Source organism: Exophiala aquamarina (assembly GCF_000709125.1).
Source record: "Exophiala aquamarina CBS 119918 chromosome Unknown aczIA-supercont1.2, whole genome shotgun sequence".
NCBI classification, from domain to species: domain Eukaryota; kingdom Fungi; phylum Ascomycota; class Eurotiomycetes; order Chaetothyriales; family Herpotrichiellaceae; genus Exophiala; species Exophiala aquamarina.
In genome coordinates this window covers 4,826,146-4,841,222 of record NW_013550586.1, presented here as the reverse complement: position 1 = coordinate 4,841,222, position 15,077 = coordinate 4,826,146, and the positions used below count along the sequence as shown (strand labels likewise).

Below are 15,077 nucleotides of genomic sequence, written 5' to 3'. Positions count from 1 at the left end.
TACACCAGAGCGGATTTCATGATTCATTCTAGAAGTCCGACACTATACTTATATTTCCCTTTTGATTCCTCATACTCCTACGCTTCTCGTCCATTGAAAGCCTGTGGCCGTTGGGTGAAGGGCCATTGGTCGAGATGCCAATGCCGATGCCGTTGGGTCCCGATCCTGATTCACTGTAGGATTTATGCAGTTCAGCAATCTTGACAGGCGCCCCGTCGGTCGGTGTCCCAGTCTGCTGCGGCTGCGGCTGCTGTTGAGGAACCCTCCGATTCCGATCCTCTTTAATGTAAGACTTCCACTTGTTGACGAGCTTTTCAAAGTCCCATTTGTCTCCCCTAGTATGGATGTTATCGGGGACTTGCACCATGTCTTCAATGCCGTCCGACCCCGTCCCGGGCAGTTTGTTCAAGTTGATCAGCCTGATTTCTTCGCGCAGCGCGGCCCCAAACGGTTTCCGGTCCGGCGGCCACAGGGCCATCTCCCGCGGCCACTGGCACCGACTGAGATACTCCACTTGCTGCTGCAGTTGGCTCGCCTCCTGTTGAAGAGTCTCGATCTTCTCCTCCAGTTCCGTGGATTTCTGCTGCTCGGTGTTGTAGGCGCGCAAGAGCTCCACTTGCCACAGCAGGTTGCGAATCTCGATAGGATGCGACATCCAATTCTGGTAGCTTGAGTCGAGATGGTTCATGGTGCTCTCGGCCCATTGCGTGGCGCTCTGGGTCAAAAAGTCCGCCTCTTCTGCGATATTGGACGTGGTTGGCTGCGCGAGGCGAAGAGCCTGCCATTTCCAATAGTCGATGGTGCTGGTGAGTTTTTGGCGTAGTGGGGCCAGCTGATCTGGGCCCGGCGGAGAGATGGGAATGCTCGTAGGAGTGCTGAAGGGACTCGCCTGGAAGAGGGTTGCAGGGGCAGGCAGGATTTTCAGGCACAGACTGGGAAAGGATTGACTCTGCACGTCGAATTTGAACGGGCTCGGCTTCGGCGTGGCGTGTTTAGTGGCGGCACGCAGGGAGTCCAGAACTTCGCGCAAGGAAAGCTCGAGAGCGCGATTGGTTTCAGCGGCGGTCAAATCTTGCGAATACATGGAAAAGGTGCGTTTGGTGCCTTGCGAGGGACTGTTGATGAGGGCAGGAGTGGGCGGAGCATTCACGGTGGTGGGGGAGTCGAGGGAGCTGGGATCGGTGATGACACCAGTGGCCTGCCAATTGAGTCTGTTGAGGCGAGTATACATGCCGCCTGGAGGGGCTCGGTTTAGGTTGTCTGCGGATGTAATGGAGATGACGGGACCAGGTTGAGGTTGAGGTTGGGATTGTGATTGCGATTGCGATTGCGATTGCGATTGGGCTTGTGGAGGAGGACTCGTGCGAGGTGAGCGGGTGTCATCGCGATCCCTGAAGCTGCCTTCTCGTTTGGAGCCTCTGGCGGTGCGTCTTGTAATGCCACCTCGCATGCGACGGATCTCGTCGACATTGTGAATGCCATCCGGCTTTTTCTTGGAGATGAACTGGTCGAGATGACGACCGAGAGAGGAGGAGGTGAAATGCTGATGGCAGTAGGGACACTCTTTATCCTTGGAGGCGGGGAGTTTTGAGTTGGAGCCAGCCCTGTTATTCTGATCGTGCCCGTTGCTCCCTGGGCCGGCTTCATCACCAGAGTCTTGGGAGGGTGTGGACTGTGGTGTGTCATCCATTGTGTTGGGGACGTTGGCTACCAGGTGCCTCCTAACAGCCTCGTGGCCAGCGGGAAGAGTATGTACAGTAGGCACTGGAGGCCACAATCAGGCCGAAGGGCAGGAGATGCGGATATTGATGTGGTTGTGGTTGTGGTTGTGGTTAACAATGAATGACGGATGCCTGTGGCAGTGGCAGTGGCAGGTGCAGGGGTCGCGGTGGGGTACGGGTACAGGTACGGAGGACATCAGCATCAAAGCTGACTTGCTGCTGGTGCTGGTGCTGGTGGGATCTGTATAATGAATAAGTCAAGGCTGCGTTGAGCAGATGGGTGGCAGACTCCCGCGGGTGAAAGACGAAGAAAAAGATGATGGCTGCAGGCTGCAGTCTCGAGCTGCCTCTCTTTGGGTATGTGCCGAGTACGCAGAGTCGGTCACCTACGAGTAATTCCAACTAAGGAGTAACCTTGTCGACAACCCAGTGATTTACTCGTCGTACTCCCTGGCGCCGCCGTGCACGATGGGCATGAATCTGATCTGATGGAGGGATGCCAGTCACCCAGTTGCGGGACTGTCGGCTCATTAGGCTTCCGGGCACATCCAACCATTTTGCTATCTACGAGTACGAGTAGTTTACGGTCGAGTAAGTTAGTAACTAATTACTCCGTCGTACTCGCCGACCTCACCTGGGTGCAGCGCTGCTTTGGGCCGGCCGAGACGGGCGAAGGGACACGCAGGGGACGGACTTAAGCTCACGACTATTATTATCAGTCGGAGGCACGGTTCACCTCCATCCCGGACCACATGCTCCGTACGACTACATGTGCCCTTCCACGCGTCGATATCATAGGTCTGTCCTGTTCACCGCAAGGCACAGTCCATGGCACGTGATTTCATGCACTGGGATCTGCGCCTGCCTTGTATACATATCTTGGCCTCGTCCTTCTCACCCTCTTATACAGAGCATCACGCACAACAAGGTCCTTGTTTGACATGTTTGACGACTAGTCATCGAAGAAACGAGGCTGCTGCCGTCGACGTAGACTGCGACTGGCAGGGGTCGCCCTGATATATTCCTCGTATTCTACGGAGTACTGTGGGGGTGGGTCTGGGTCTCGCTTAATTCACTCATCTTCCCAGGGAACCTCTTTACTCGTACGATTCCATGGTTCGACGAGATCCAACATGTCTAGACAAAAAGGACCATTGCAGTTTCAGTTCTAGAATTCACCTACATAGAGACAGACCACCCTGCCTCCAACAATCTCATCATAGTCGATAATGTACAAGTGGCTGCCCCATTACTCCCCGTTCTCCACTCCAGCCACACAATATGTATACTAAAGAACGGCCTTGCTGCAGGGTATCGCCATTATCTAGGATTCAAACATTCCATACAACGCCGCTCCCGTGCCTTCCTCGCCCGTCCCAGGCTTATTGGGACTCAAGCTTCTCCCCCTCCTTGTGCCAAATCAAGTCCGTCAGACCCTAGCAACGTGGGAACTGTCCGCCACGACTGGCACGGTTTGGGCCACCTGAGGAGCCTGAATCTCGTAACTTTCTGGTCCTCGCCTCGCCGAACAAGCTGAGCTGAAACGAAAAAAGTGCCTCCCATTCGGCCGTATAACTTCATGAAATCAATGTCGGTTGTTAACGCTGCAGACAATGCTAAAACGCTCGGATGGTGGCCGCCCTGAAGACAATAAATCCAGGCATCCACGATGTCGGCGTCACTAGGGAAATTACAATCAAAAAGTTCCAAATCAGAAATCCTGTTTCTCATCGACTGGAAAAGCTCGACGTCGTGCTGGCCGGAGCGTATGATGAGCTCGTTGGAGGGAATACTTTCCTGCGCACGTACTCCAAGATTTTCAGGTCTTTGGCTAGCACTGGCGAGATCATTTCGTTCTCCCGTAAAATCCTAACTGTGCGATCATGCAATCTCTTCAATGTATCGACATTCACAAGGGAACTGAGCGATGGATGGCTGGAGGTGTACGTTGCATACAACACAAGCATGTTTCCCCATTGCCTACACCGTTGTTAGTGAACCGCCGCGGAAGAGTCTACTTTCCAGGGCACTTACGCATGGACGGTGCCAAAAATATTGGTGGTAACCAGTCGTCGTGGCACCTTATCGAATACTGTAGTGCTTCGAATTGCAGCCTCGACGCAAACCCGAGATCCTTCCAGCAGTTGCTTGCTGATGCTCGGCAGCTCCTTGGACGAACGGCTTGGAATATGCGCATTGCCCATTGCTGGCGATGTGAACTCCGAATTATCCCCATTTCCAGAGGACGAGTCTGATGCCAAATCTTTCCTCCCCGGCGCCGCCTGCATCAAGGCGTGTTGGAGGGCTGGCCGCCAGATGATGTATTTGGCCCCATAATACTTCCCTCTCATACGAGCAATGTTGATGTTGGGGCTCTCGTGGTCATTATCGTCCCAATCCCAATCGTTCAACATCTTTCTCCAATCTTCCAGGTTCTCGCTCAAGACCAACATCATCGTATCGCTGGATCGCGTGTTCTGGTTTTTCTGCGAGTGGTAAAGGGTCGCGTGAATGCTATTCATCGTCAAGCGCAGCTGGATTTGGTACGAGTAGTATCGCAAAATATCATCGTCCATGTTGAACTCGGGTATTCTCTCCAGGGTGAGCAGTGTGGGCATATCCTTGTGCTGAGAGCTCTCGTATCGAGTAATGCCACTGAGAGGTAATTCAACCTCCGCAGCAATGTCGCTCTCCAGTTGCAGGCATGACCAGAATGCAAAATTGACAAGATTCCGTCTCGCAGGCTTCATGGAATTCGTTGTATAGGGCGTCGATTCAATAAGAATCTGTGCGGCCATGCACGCTTTTTGGATGTAAAAGTAGCTGGGTATGATACGGGCAAGCTGTCCCATGTACAGGCCTGCCAGCAGATATGCTTGGATGTGCGATACATCACTGCCGCCTGGGTGCTCTCCGATGATGTCTGAGGCCTTGGCAAAGTAAGCTAGCCCAGGAATTGCATCCATGTTCTTTCCCTGGGGATTTGCCGGGCTTGAAGCATTCATGTGGTTGTGGCCGTTCAGGTTGAGTTGATTGTTGAAAGGAGAACTTGGAGCGGACATGGCCATTGGCAGATCTGAATACATGGTACTGTGCGGTGTTGAGGTCCGCATGTTGGTGGTTGCCGCGGGACCTGGCAGCGGATCGCGATGTGCTGTAACCTTCCCCAATGCGATGACAAGCAACACGATTGCGTTGGCGATGGAATGCTCGATGAGAGGTGAGCTAACACCTGGATTGTACGTTCTTGGTAAAGTGCGATTTCCAAGGTGACCCGGAGTGTTTTGGTCGTCCACCGAGCCTGGTGATTCGGTGGTTTCCCGTTTCCTCTTGGCGCCAACGACTGATGTTGGCTGTGTCGCACGGTAATCCCAGCTGTACTTCCTTTTGAAAGTATGAATCATATTCCGCAGCACCTTGGGCTCGAGAAACGGGTGAAGTATGTGGATGTGATCCATGAAACTCCGGAAATATCGATCCACGGCATCCGAGTCCAGCATCAGACCTCCGTAAGGACTGACACCACCGGGGTGCTCTCGAGCCGGATGGCTCTGATTCGACAATCCTGGAGCATGCAATTGACCAACACCCCAGACGCCATGGGGAGATGAGGACATTTCTTCATCCAATCGACGTCCATCGGAAGATGAGCTGCCGGAAGGACTGGGCGCTCCCTCATGCCCATCACCTTTGTCTTCGCCTTCTCCGCAGCCGTAGAGCCGTAGTAGACCTCGTTCTCTTTCCTCATCCATGACGTATGAGGTAGATATACCAGGCGGGACTAAGGCGGCAATCGATGGCCAGAGGAGGAGATACTGTGCTGCAGTCGTGTGTTTGGCAGGCAGGGAAAGCTCAAAGGTTTCCGGATCCCCGTTGCGAGCTTTGTGGGGAGAATTGGCGGATTGAGCAGCCATATGAGAAGCGGTTCTCATATCCGAACTATCCTCTCTTCTAAATTGAGTCGTGTGGTGTGAGCTGTTCCGTTTTTGAGATCGTACCACGCCTTCCTTCCGATCCTCTGGAGTGGCGCTCTCTGGGACAGCAACTGCATCAGGCCGGATTCGCGAAAGTGCGTTCAAGATCGAGTCGATTTTTTGATCTTGAGCTCTCGAATTGTCGGTCAGCAGCTTGACGGAGTCGGTAAGGGCATCTAACTGAGCTGTGATTGCAAGAACTTGCTTTTCGGACTTTTGCGGTGGAATCTCCCGATAAGAGCATTTCAATCCGTTCTCCTTGCAATGCTGACATTCTGGCCGCCCTTCATCACATTTCGCCTTGCGCTGCCGGCACGAATCGCAAGCCTGAGCAGCTCTGACAGGCTTACGACGTTGACCGCCACCAAACTCGGGGTAATAGTAAGGAGTTGACGGAGGCGGTCCGGCTGAAGGTGGGCCATAATGCCCGGGCTGAGTTGGCGGCTGGCTAGGCATCATTTCATGGCCTGTCACGACGTGAAGGGGTTGTTGATGGGTTCCGTTGGGCTGCCCCTCCGGGCCAGAATACGCATGACGCGGTCGGTAGTCCGCAGGAGCGGGAGGATAATATGGAGGCTCGTGGGGATTGCTACTCACGGGGTGATAGGGTTGATGCTGAGATTCCGCGGGAGATCTCGTAGGACCCGAGACGCTTCCTGGTCGTCCGTACGCTGGATCCGGAGGAGGGTAGCCTGGAGGGTCTCGACCAGGAGGAGGGTAAGGTTGAGATTGAGGTGGATAGGGAGGTTGATGAGCAATGTCAGGAGGATGTGGTCGGTGGTCGGTGGGTTCGCTGTAAGGTGATGGCGTGGGGTTCCACGCTGGGCCTGGTGGTGCCATGTTGGGTCCTTGAGGGGGATGATAGCTGTGTAACGCTTGAGTCTCGGGCACTGGCATACGATGGATATTGTTTGGTGGTGGCGGGCCGTAGGGATTGGATCTTTCGTGCTTCACATCCACGTCACCGATTGCTTCCATGCTCGACCTTTGATTCCAAGTGCAACGACCTAGCCCGTGCCTCCTTCGTCTCTATACCCGGAAAAACGTGGTACAGGGGATGGACCATGACCTATGGACAGATTCACAAGGTCGCGCGGGAAACAGGAATGCTCATGGCAGTTCGATGGAGCACCGATTCGCCAAGCTGCTTGAAACTTCCTGTAATCGAGCTTTCAAGGCGGGAGATCGAGGTCGTTGAAGGACCAGTGAAGGGGGAACCAAAAAGCGCTTTCTTCTCACGGGGATTGCTTTTCGCAAGTTGTCTTTCCTGACAGCAAGCCCGGAAGGGACGCAGCGCAAACAGAATCAACGCAGGACTTAGATTGCAAACAAGACCAGTACCAGTACCGGTGCAAGTTCAATGGGGTATTCCAAGAATTGAGTAAGCCCCCCAAATTAGGGCGCAAACAGCTGATGGATGCGAAAGATGCTGCTAGAGAATGAGTCGAGGAGAAAGAGTTGAATGTTAAAGTGGTTGCAGAAGTGGGATGAAAGAGAGACTCAAGTGGTAAATCCAGGATGAAGCCCAGCCTACGTCGACGGTTTCGGTGTCGGCGTCGGTGTCGGCGTCGGTGCCCAGGCTGTCGGTGGGTAAACAAAGCAAGGAGTGATCGCGACCAAGTTCAGTCGAGGTGTTTGGGCAGCAAGCTTTTGTGAAGCGGGTACCGGTGGTGGAAATATTTAGATGCTATGTTGGAAATCGGAGGGCGGTGGGAGCTGGCGTCGGGAAGTGGTGGGGAATTTGCAAGTGGCGGATCGCAATGTGCAATGGTGCGATGGAATGCGAGGGATTAGGTAGATAGATAGATGCCCAATCCAGTTGCTTTAGGTGAGGATCATCGCTGTGAGAAGGATGCCGCTGCTGCAGGAGAAGTCCAGTGAAGTTTGAAAAGAGAAAGGAAGATTTTCTGGGAAAGTATGTAGATCACAAGAGACCGGACAGGCTAGTTTGACTGGTGGTGGGAGTGGGAATCCAGAGGAGGCAGCAGTGCGGAATTGACGATAGGAATAGGAATAATCGGTAGGGGAGTAATTAATGGGTACGTGGTCGAGGGCCGAGATAATACAGGAGCTTAGTACCCCGGCTATTGGCACAGGTACAGACGCTTGTTCTGGCACTCCTGCTCCGTACCAACAGTAATGGTACTCCGTAATGGTAATGGTAATTGGTATTGAGGTTCAAATCGGAGCATGAGGGTCAAGGTTAGGGTCTGGTCTGGTCTGGTCTGGGACTGAACCAGGGTCGGGCATGGAGAATTGAGGATGAGGACGAGAGGTTGGAGGGAGGGAGCGAGAAGGTACGAGATTCACTTTAGGTAGGGACTCGAAGGCATAGGAGGTCGGAGCTGGATGAGGGCCAACGGCAAAAGACGAAAGACCAAGGCGGCGGCGCCGCCAGTGGGTTGTTCACTGGCAGCTGCTCAGGTCCTAGACTCTAGCACCTACTGCTGGGTGATGGTCCATGGATATTGGTGGACTGGCGGGTGGTTCCAGAGGGGGGAAGAAGTCAAAGTACGAGGCATCGACTGGGGGGAGGGGGGAGGGGGGGGGGGGGGGGATTACCCCGGGCACTGAACCAGTGAGGCAAATAATAAGAATAGTCCGTAGGATAGCCAGAACAGCCTGAGATACGAGAGCTTAGGCGTGGCGCCGTGGGCTTCGGAATCAGGCTTGGGCGTGACAGCGAGGGGAGGGCGGGCTTGGGCTGAGCTTGGGGGCGTCAGGCTTGGGTTTGGTGGCAGAAATGGAAGAAATGGGAAGAAACCAAAGTGCAGGCACGACGACTAACTGTGTCTAGGCAGGCACGCTAAGCCCCTAATTAGTGTTAGTGCCAGTGTAGTGTTGATTCGACCGGTCGACCGCCTGGCGCAGAGAGGCAGGCGCCAGGGACCAGGGAGTCATGGTGGAGCGGGGGGACCCGAGGGACCCAAAGAGACCTTCAGGCTCCATCCAACTGCAGTTGGAGGCTGCAGGCCTTCTCCAAGTCGGCGGTTTAGGGTGTCGGCAAGAGTGCCAGAAGTCTCCAAAACCAAGGTTTCGGGAACCAGTCATTGCTCCCAGATGACCCCTAGCGCAGCCGAGCCCGGATCAGCCTGGGCCCAAATGATGGGTCGGGGGTCGGGGGTCGGGACACGCTTGGGAAACGAGTGACCACTGACCACAGTCCGAGACGAGGCGATGATAGCTCGTAATAGCGACATCAGCTAATTGAATGGTGAGGCCAGTGGATCTACATCCGGATTCGGGGCTGATTGAGCTCTCGTCGCCGCTAGGGGAGAGGCGAACAAGATGGCAAATACCGCTGTGGATGGGCAAGACTCGAGGACGAGAGTGCGAGTGGATGTGGGCGTGGGCGTGGACGTGGAAGTGGGAAATGCCGATTCGAGATCGAGGTTGAGGAAGGAGTTACGAATGCAAAGCAGCACCAATGTGCCCAACTACTATTAGTTACCACTTCGATATCTCTGGACTGCACACACCGCACCTCGCCATAAGAGTGGTTCCGACCAAGATATCTATGTACGTTCGAGTACAGAAGTAGTGATGCCTACTCGGTGACGAGTGCCTGCGACTGGTATGGACGAGTTGCTGCGATTGCCACTGCCACTGCCACTGCCACTGCCACTGCCAGCACTAGTCCTGGCTTCAGCGGTCAAGTGACAGGAGTCCCACAGCCTGAGGAGCTCCTTCATCCTTTCAAGTTTGTCGTTCTACTTTCAATCTTGATGCGTTCCACAAGCATCAGCAGTGGCCACTAGTAATTTGGCCAGATTGAGAAAAGTCGTGGGTCAGACAGTCTTATTAGCGAGACCCACGTCAAGCTACCTGCCTGTCGAGAATTGGATTTGTGGGAGCTGCAACAAGCGTCGCAAACAAGTGACGAACCAGATGGAAAAGCGCCTGGCGCAATCGCTGCGACTGACAAGGTACGAACTTACTGTAGATACGAGTCGCTCTCGCTTAATCCCTTTGCAGAGGTAGAGGTAGTCGTACGAGTACAGTCCGGAGTACCTACCGCGGCTCGACGACCTTGGGCGTGTCCCATACCTAGCCACATACTCCCTAGGTAATGTGTGCGAGTACCTGAGCCAGGTACTACTTGATTACTTGATGCAGTCCAGTAGTACGAGCTGCTCCGTACCTGGTCAATTAGCTGTCCGGTCCAGCGTGACGGGAGCGCCCACCGAGAACGCGGTACGGGTGCATCACAACTCCCCCCCTCCTCCCCGGGTCCAGCCGCGGCGGCTCACTCCCTCCCCTACCTCACAGGCACGCACGGTTGATGGGATGAGAGGGTCACTGCTCACTAAGTACGGAGTACTGCTCCTGGACCAGCCCTCGTTAAATCGTCACGTCTGTTCCAGCTGGCCGATATCTGCAGCAGCTCGGGCCTCCCACTGTCTACGGTCTGCGATGGGTGCACGCCACACGCGGATGCGGTCACGACTACCCAGTTCTGGCAAGAGACTGGAAATGGACGTAATTGATGTTGTTGGGCGTCATCCGAGACGAGAGGCCTCAAACGAGCAAAGTGGGACTTAGCACCGTTAGCTCTCGAGTCAAATCCGGACGATGCTTTTCCTGTCATGGCCATTGACGAGAGAAGCCATCCCCGAATCTGTTGTTCCATTTCTTCTGGACGAGGGCAAGGTCATGGCCGAGAACAAGGTCAAGGTCTCTATGCTGGCGAGTCAAATTCAAGTTCTGGAGAGCTGATCAAACACACGTCCTCCTACATAGCCTATGGCTGTGTGGGCCAACGTCCATGGAGCACCCCGCTAGGTGCCGCGGTGCCGCGCACTCCCAATGGTGGTGACCAAAGGGCAGAATGGAGGTGGTACCTGGGTACTTGCCCCGCGAGTCACGCGTCACGAGTCATGAGTCACGAGTTGCAAGTTGCGAGTTGCGACACCTACGAGGACTCCTAAGGCTACATTGGTACCGGTACCTTTGCGGACCGACGTGCCCCGAGCGCTCTTGGGGCGGGCCTCGAGGGTCGCTCCTTCCACCTTCCACAACGGAGTACTCTACTGTCTATATAGGTCCCCATAATATCATGACTATTGAAAAAGGCCACCGCGCTCGACTGCCCGATGAATTGACGGACATAGTCGTAAGCAAGCATTGACGAGTTCTCATTTCAACACCGATGATCATGAACAAGTACGAGGATAGATGTGTTCTACTCGTCGCCAGTTGGGCGGATCCAGAAGTACTACCCAGGACTAGGCTCGTCGGCCAACTTCAAGGATTGTTGTCCTACACGGAAAAAGGTCCCACCCACATGACCGACCCCCCCTCGCCCACTTGATGTTGATTGCTGGTTCCACCGAGTACATCATGCTAGCCGAGTCAGTCGCTGTCTGACAAATGACAACAGATCGGAAGCGAACCCTGCCATTTGTCCTTCCCTGCCACTCCCACTCAACTTATCACAGGAGACAATTATTCGCTTCTGGTGACCAACCACTCAGGTACTCGGTACCCCTTTAGTGCTGTCTCGCGACCAATAATGGCTGCTGGTCCTTGTAGTCCAGACCAGGAGCTGGGTTCCAACCCTGACGAGGAAGAATCCATTCGAACCCTGGTGCAGCCCCTCCACGAACTCCACGCCACCCTAAGATATCACCGAGCATCCCACTCTGTGAAATTTCAAGGTTAACGACATCGTCATCATCATCATCATCATCATCATCGTTGTTACTACTATCGACAAGGACCCGACGTCCCGTGGGCTATCCTTGGTATAACCCGATCAAAAAGAGTCTTTGGAAGACTTGCCGACAGGGTACCGTCAACGGCAACGGGATGGAAAGGTCAAGCGCCAACGCGAGCACATGATGATCTTTGACCAGTTTCCCCGTAATACTACATATTCTCAGGTGAATGATCTCGCTTTTTAGATGTCACTATTATTGTGAGCAATCGCAAGGTCGGGATCCCATGTGCAAGCGTGATTCCCCATGATTGTATTACAGAGTTGACGAGAAAGAGAACAAGACCCTGACCAAACTGGCTGCTATCCCGAGGTGTCTGCAGCATCGCAGGATGCCTGATGTCATATCATGCGTGTTGCCGGGACGGGCTTGTCGAAGGGTCCCCCTGCCATGAGGGTTTGAGATGAAGTGAGTGAGTCTAAACATCTCTGTCAGCATCAACCCTTTCGGAGGGATTTTTTTTACGAGTCGTGCATCATGGACTCATGGCCCATGGGCACAGAGGATTCTGCAGTGGCTCGTCTGGCCAGGTCTCTCCCTGTTTTAGTGTACAATGGTACCTTTTTCAGGGAAAGTGAGAACTTACACCGCCAGACGGCTAACCAGTAGCATGGCGGTCGACAACCCCCATGCAAGGTATCCGCGTTAGTGATTCTGAAACACATCAACTGACATTACTCAATTGGGCAGAATTCCCCGCCTGGCCAAACACCAATTGGCTGATAATGACCGCACGTGAACGGAGTGCAAAGCTCCAATATCAACATTGTCTGACAACGGCGCTTTAAAATGGCATGCATGCCAAACCAGTTGTTATTGATGATTCTTTCTTCCTGCACACATGCCAATGATTGCATGTGGTGCAGGTGGCACCGAATCGAGATTTGCGGCTGGTTCCGACCTCATTCCGACGGCGAAGGCGCAGACCGCCTCATTTCTCGATCAAGGCACGTAGGCTGGGAGTGGTCAAGTACGAGGGAGTCCATACGAGATAATCATACTCGTACAGCACCGTGAGTCCATGCCGCCGCCTTGAGTCGGTGGTGCTGGCCTAGGCGCAGGCGCAGGCTCAGGCTCCGGCTCAGGCACTTGTGCAGAAAATATCCACAATCGCCGGTGATGACAATAATAACACGTCAAACGGCGGAGTACTCGTAGCTGACCAAGGGATGCCGTCTTATCGCCTGGGAAATTGCTTGCTTGGTGATGTGCGGAATTTCTCAAGTCCCAGAATCCAGCGGGACGATCGAGGGGTGTGGTGCGGCGGTTTCCGAAGTATTACGAGGAGGCTCTGGAATACCTCCTCATTAACCCGATCAGGAATTGAACGTTAGAGACGACAGATGATTCTGAATCGTAATACATCCGAGTTGCCAACTTGCTGCGGTCGTCCCCAGACACGTTGTTATTGTACGATACCACTAATCATGCCTCCATGGCTGGAATGTCGCTAGGGTTGCTGCACTTCGGGATGTTTTTGGTGGGGGAAGTTCCGTTCAGCATCATTATGGAGTTATGCACGGGAAGGCGGAGATGGCCAGTTTCACATTTTGCTTAGTCCGTCACCGCATTGACTTTGGACGATCCCCTGGACAGGGAGTAGCACATAGGCCAAACTCTATGACTCTCACAATCATCAAAATACGAAGAATACACTTTCTGGACAATGGGCGATGCCAGCCAGGCCCTCTCTTAGCGATGCGCACCGCTGCCAATAAAACTGACGGTCTCGTTTATGCCGCACGGACATTTCTCGTCAGAATTTGGCGTGAGTTGACAAGCCTTCGGTCAAAGATAGCGATGCCTTGGTCTGGCCTGCCCTGCCCGTGCCTGGGGATGCTGTCAACGAGGTTGCATGGTGAGTCTGAGCAGGTGAGGAGTGCGCATCCGTAGGTAGTACCTCGTTCGGATCGCAGGCACCGTAACGGGTGGTGGTCTGTCGAGATCCATCTTCTCAAATCGCACGAGGCTCCAGTACCGGCTCGGAGAGCAGTCAAGAAGATACGAGCCACAGGAGTCATCGAGTCCTGGTGCAGCAACGATGACCATCAGCATCCACGATTCATGGAAGAACAAAGCCGACTGGGCGCCCAACCGGGTTGAATCTGCATTATGACAGGTGATCCCGCGCCACCGATGGGGGCCGATGGCCCGCGGTAAACGCCACGTGGGCGGGGCAGGCTTCCGAGGCAATGGCTCAACGAGTCACAACGAGTACAGAGTACTCGGGTACTGTAACAACTTGACAAGTCGCGAGGGAGGCAGGGGCAGGCGGGACCCAGCGAAGGGGGGAAGCAGCTGAAATGAAGCTTGGGAATGGAACTTGGAAGGTGCCCAGTGCCGCTGCCCAGTGCCGACCCAGCAGTCAGCATCGCAGGGGACGGAGAACGGATTACGGAGAACTCTGTACTCCTCGTACAGTAGCACAGTACGGAGTACTTACTCGTACCGTAGTAGTAGGCGTGGTGGTGGTGCTGGGAGTTGGGTGCTAGGTGCTGGGTGCTGGGTGGGACGGCGGCCACTAGCCACTGGTAAGCCCGACCCAAGGGCCAAGGCACAAGGTAAGCTGGCCGCTTACACCCGTGCGTTCCGTCAGGGGGACGCCTACTGCTTTGAGGCATGCGAAACGGCTCGGCCGCTTAATTCAGCCATTGCAACCCGTGGGACGCCCTTACACTCTGCACTGTGCACCTCCGCCGCCACTACCACCACCGCCACTACCACCACCACCGCACCCAAGATGCCTGCAGAATTGTCCCCATGCTGCTCCAGCTCGGACTCGTCAACCACAGGACTGAGTACTGAGTCTGCAAGTCAGTGGCTCAGGAGATTTCTTCGAGGCCGCCACACCACCTGCTACATGAACATACGAGTTAGTTGCTAACACGGTCAACCCCACGTCCAGCCCAGCTGTCAGACTCGTTTCTCCCTCCTCGCTTCGTCCCCATGCTACGGGACGAGTGGGACTTTGGAAACACCCAAAGTTCAAACCAAGTACGGGAATGTTACACCCAGCACCAGCTGCTTCTCTTGCATCTGCATACGGAGTATGCAGGAGCTGTTACGGAGCCCAGTGCATTTCAGTTCATGCACTCCAGGCTGCGGCAATATGCATGTACCCACTGTAACAAAATCCTTCCTCGCAGGGTTGCATGGACAAAACTTGATCAACACGCATACGAAATGGGTGTGTGGACCTCAAGTCACTGAACCAGGCTTGTCTCACTCGAATCGCCGATAATGAGTCTGAACTGAGCCTTACTCCGTACTTGTACGAATCAACTCCGCCCGACATCCTTGATTTATCCCTTCTGATGAAATCATCATCAGGCTGGGCGGGTTTCGCATGGGCAAGGCTTGAGAAACGACCCATTCATTCACGCGACAACCCCAATCCTGTTAGCTTCTTCCGAACCCTTCAGGCATTCCAGAACAGGACTGCATCCGTGCCTGTCCAAGTGTCCACTGTCCATAGAATCAACTGCCTTTTGCATTGTCGCACGGTGGGCCCTTGATGCTACCCACCCTAGGAGTCAGGACTCAGGACTCAGGACTCAGGACTCAGGACTAATGGACTAGTCGCCCTTGTGGAATCTCCTAGTGGCTACCCAGAAGCCTTCGAAATTGTTCCTTCAACCCTGCCCTCAAACAACCCTCCATGTTCC

General features: G+C 54.2%; 2 protein-coding genes across 2 annotated transcripts; both read right to left on the bottom strand.

Moving 5' to 3' along the window:
• Positions 1-28: 28 nt before the first annotated feature.
• On the bottom strand, positions 29-1,690 carry A1O9_03543 (uncharacterized protein; the record flags this gene model as incomplete). Its single annotated transcript, XM_013409107.1, has 1 exon — positions 29-1,690. The coding sequence occupies one exon, from the start codon at positions 1,688-1,690 to the stop codon at positions 29-31; it is 1,662 nt and encodes a 553-aa protein (XP_013264561.1).
• A 1,758-nt stretch (positions 1,691-3,448) lies between these two features.
• Positions 3,449-6,673, bottom strand: A1O9_03542 (uncharacterized protein; the record flags this gene model as incomplete). The annotated part of the gene is made up of 2 exons (XM_013409106.1): positions 3,449-3,701; positions 3,756-6,673. 2 exons carry the CDS (start codon positions 6,671-6,673, stop codon positions 3,449-3,451), a joined length of 3,171 nt encoding a protein of 1,056 aa, XP_013264560.1.
• Between the last annotated feature and the right edge of the window lie 8,404 nt (positions 6,674-15,077).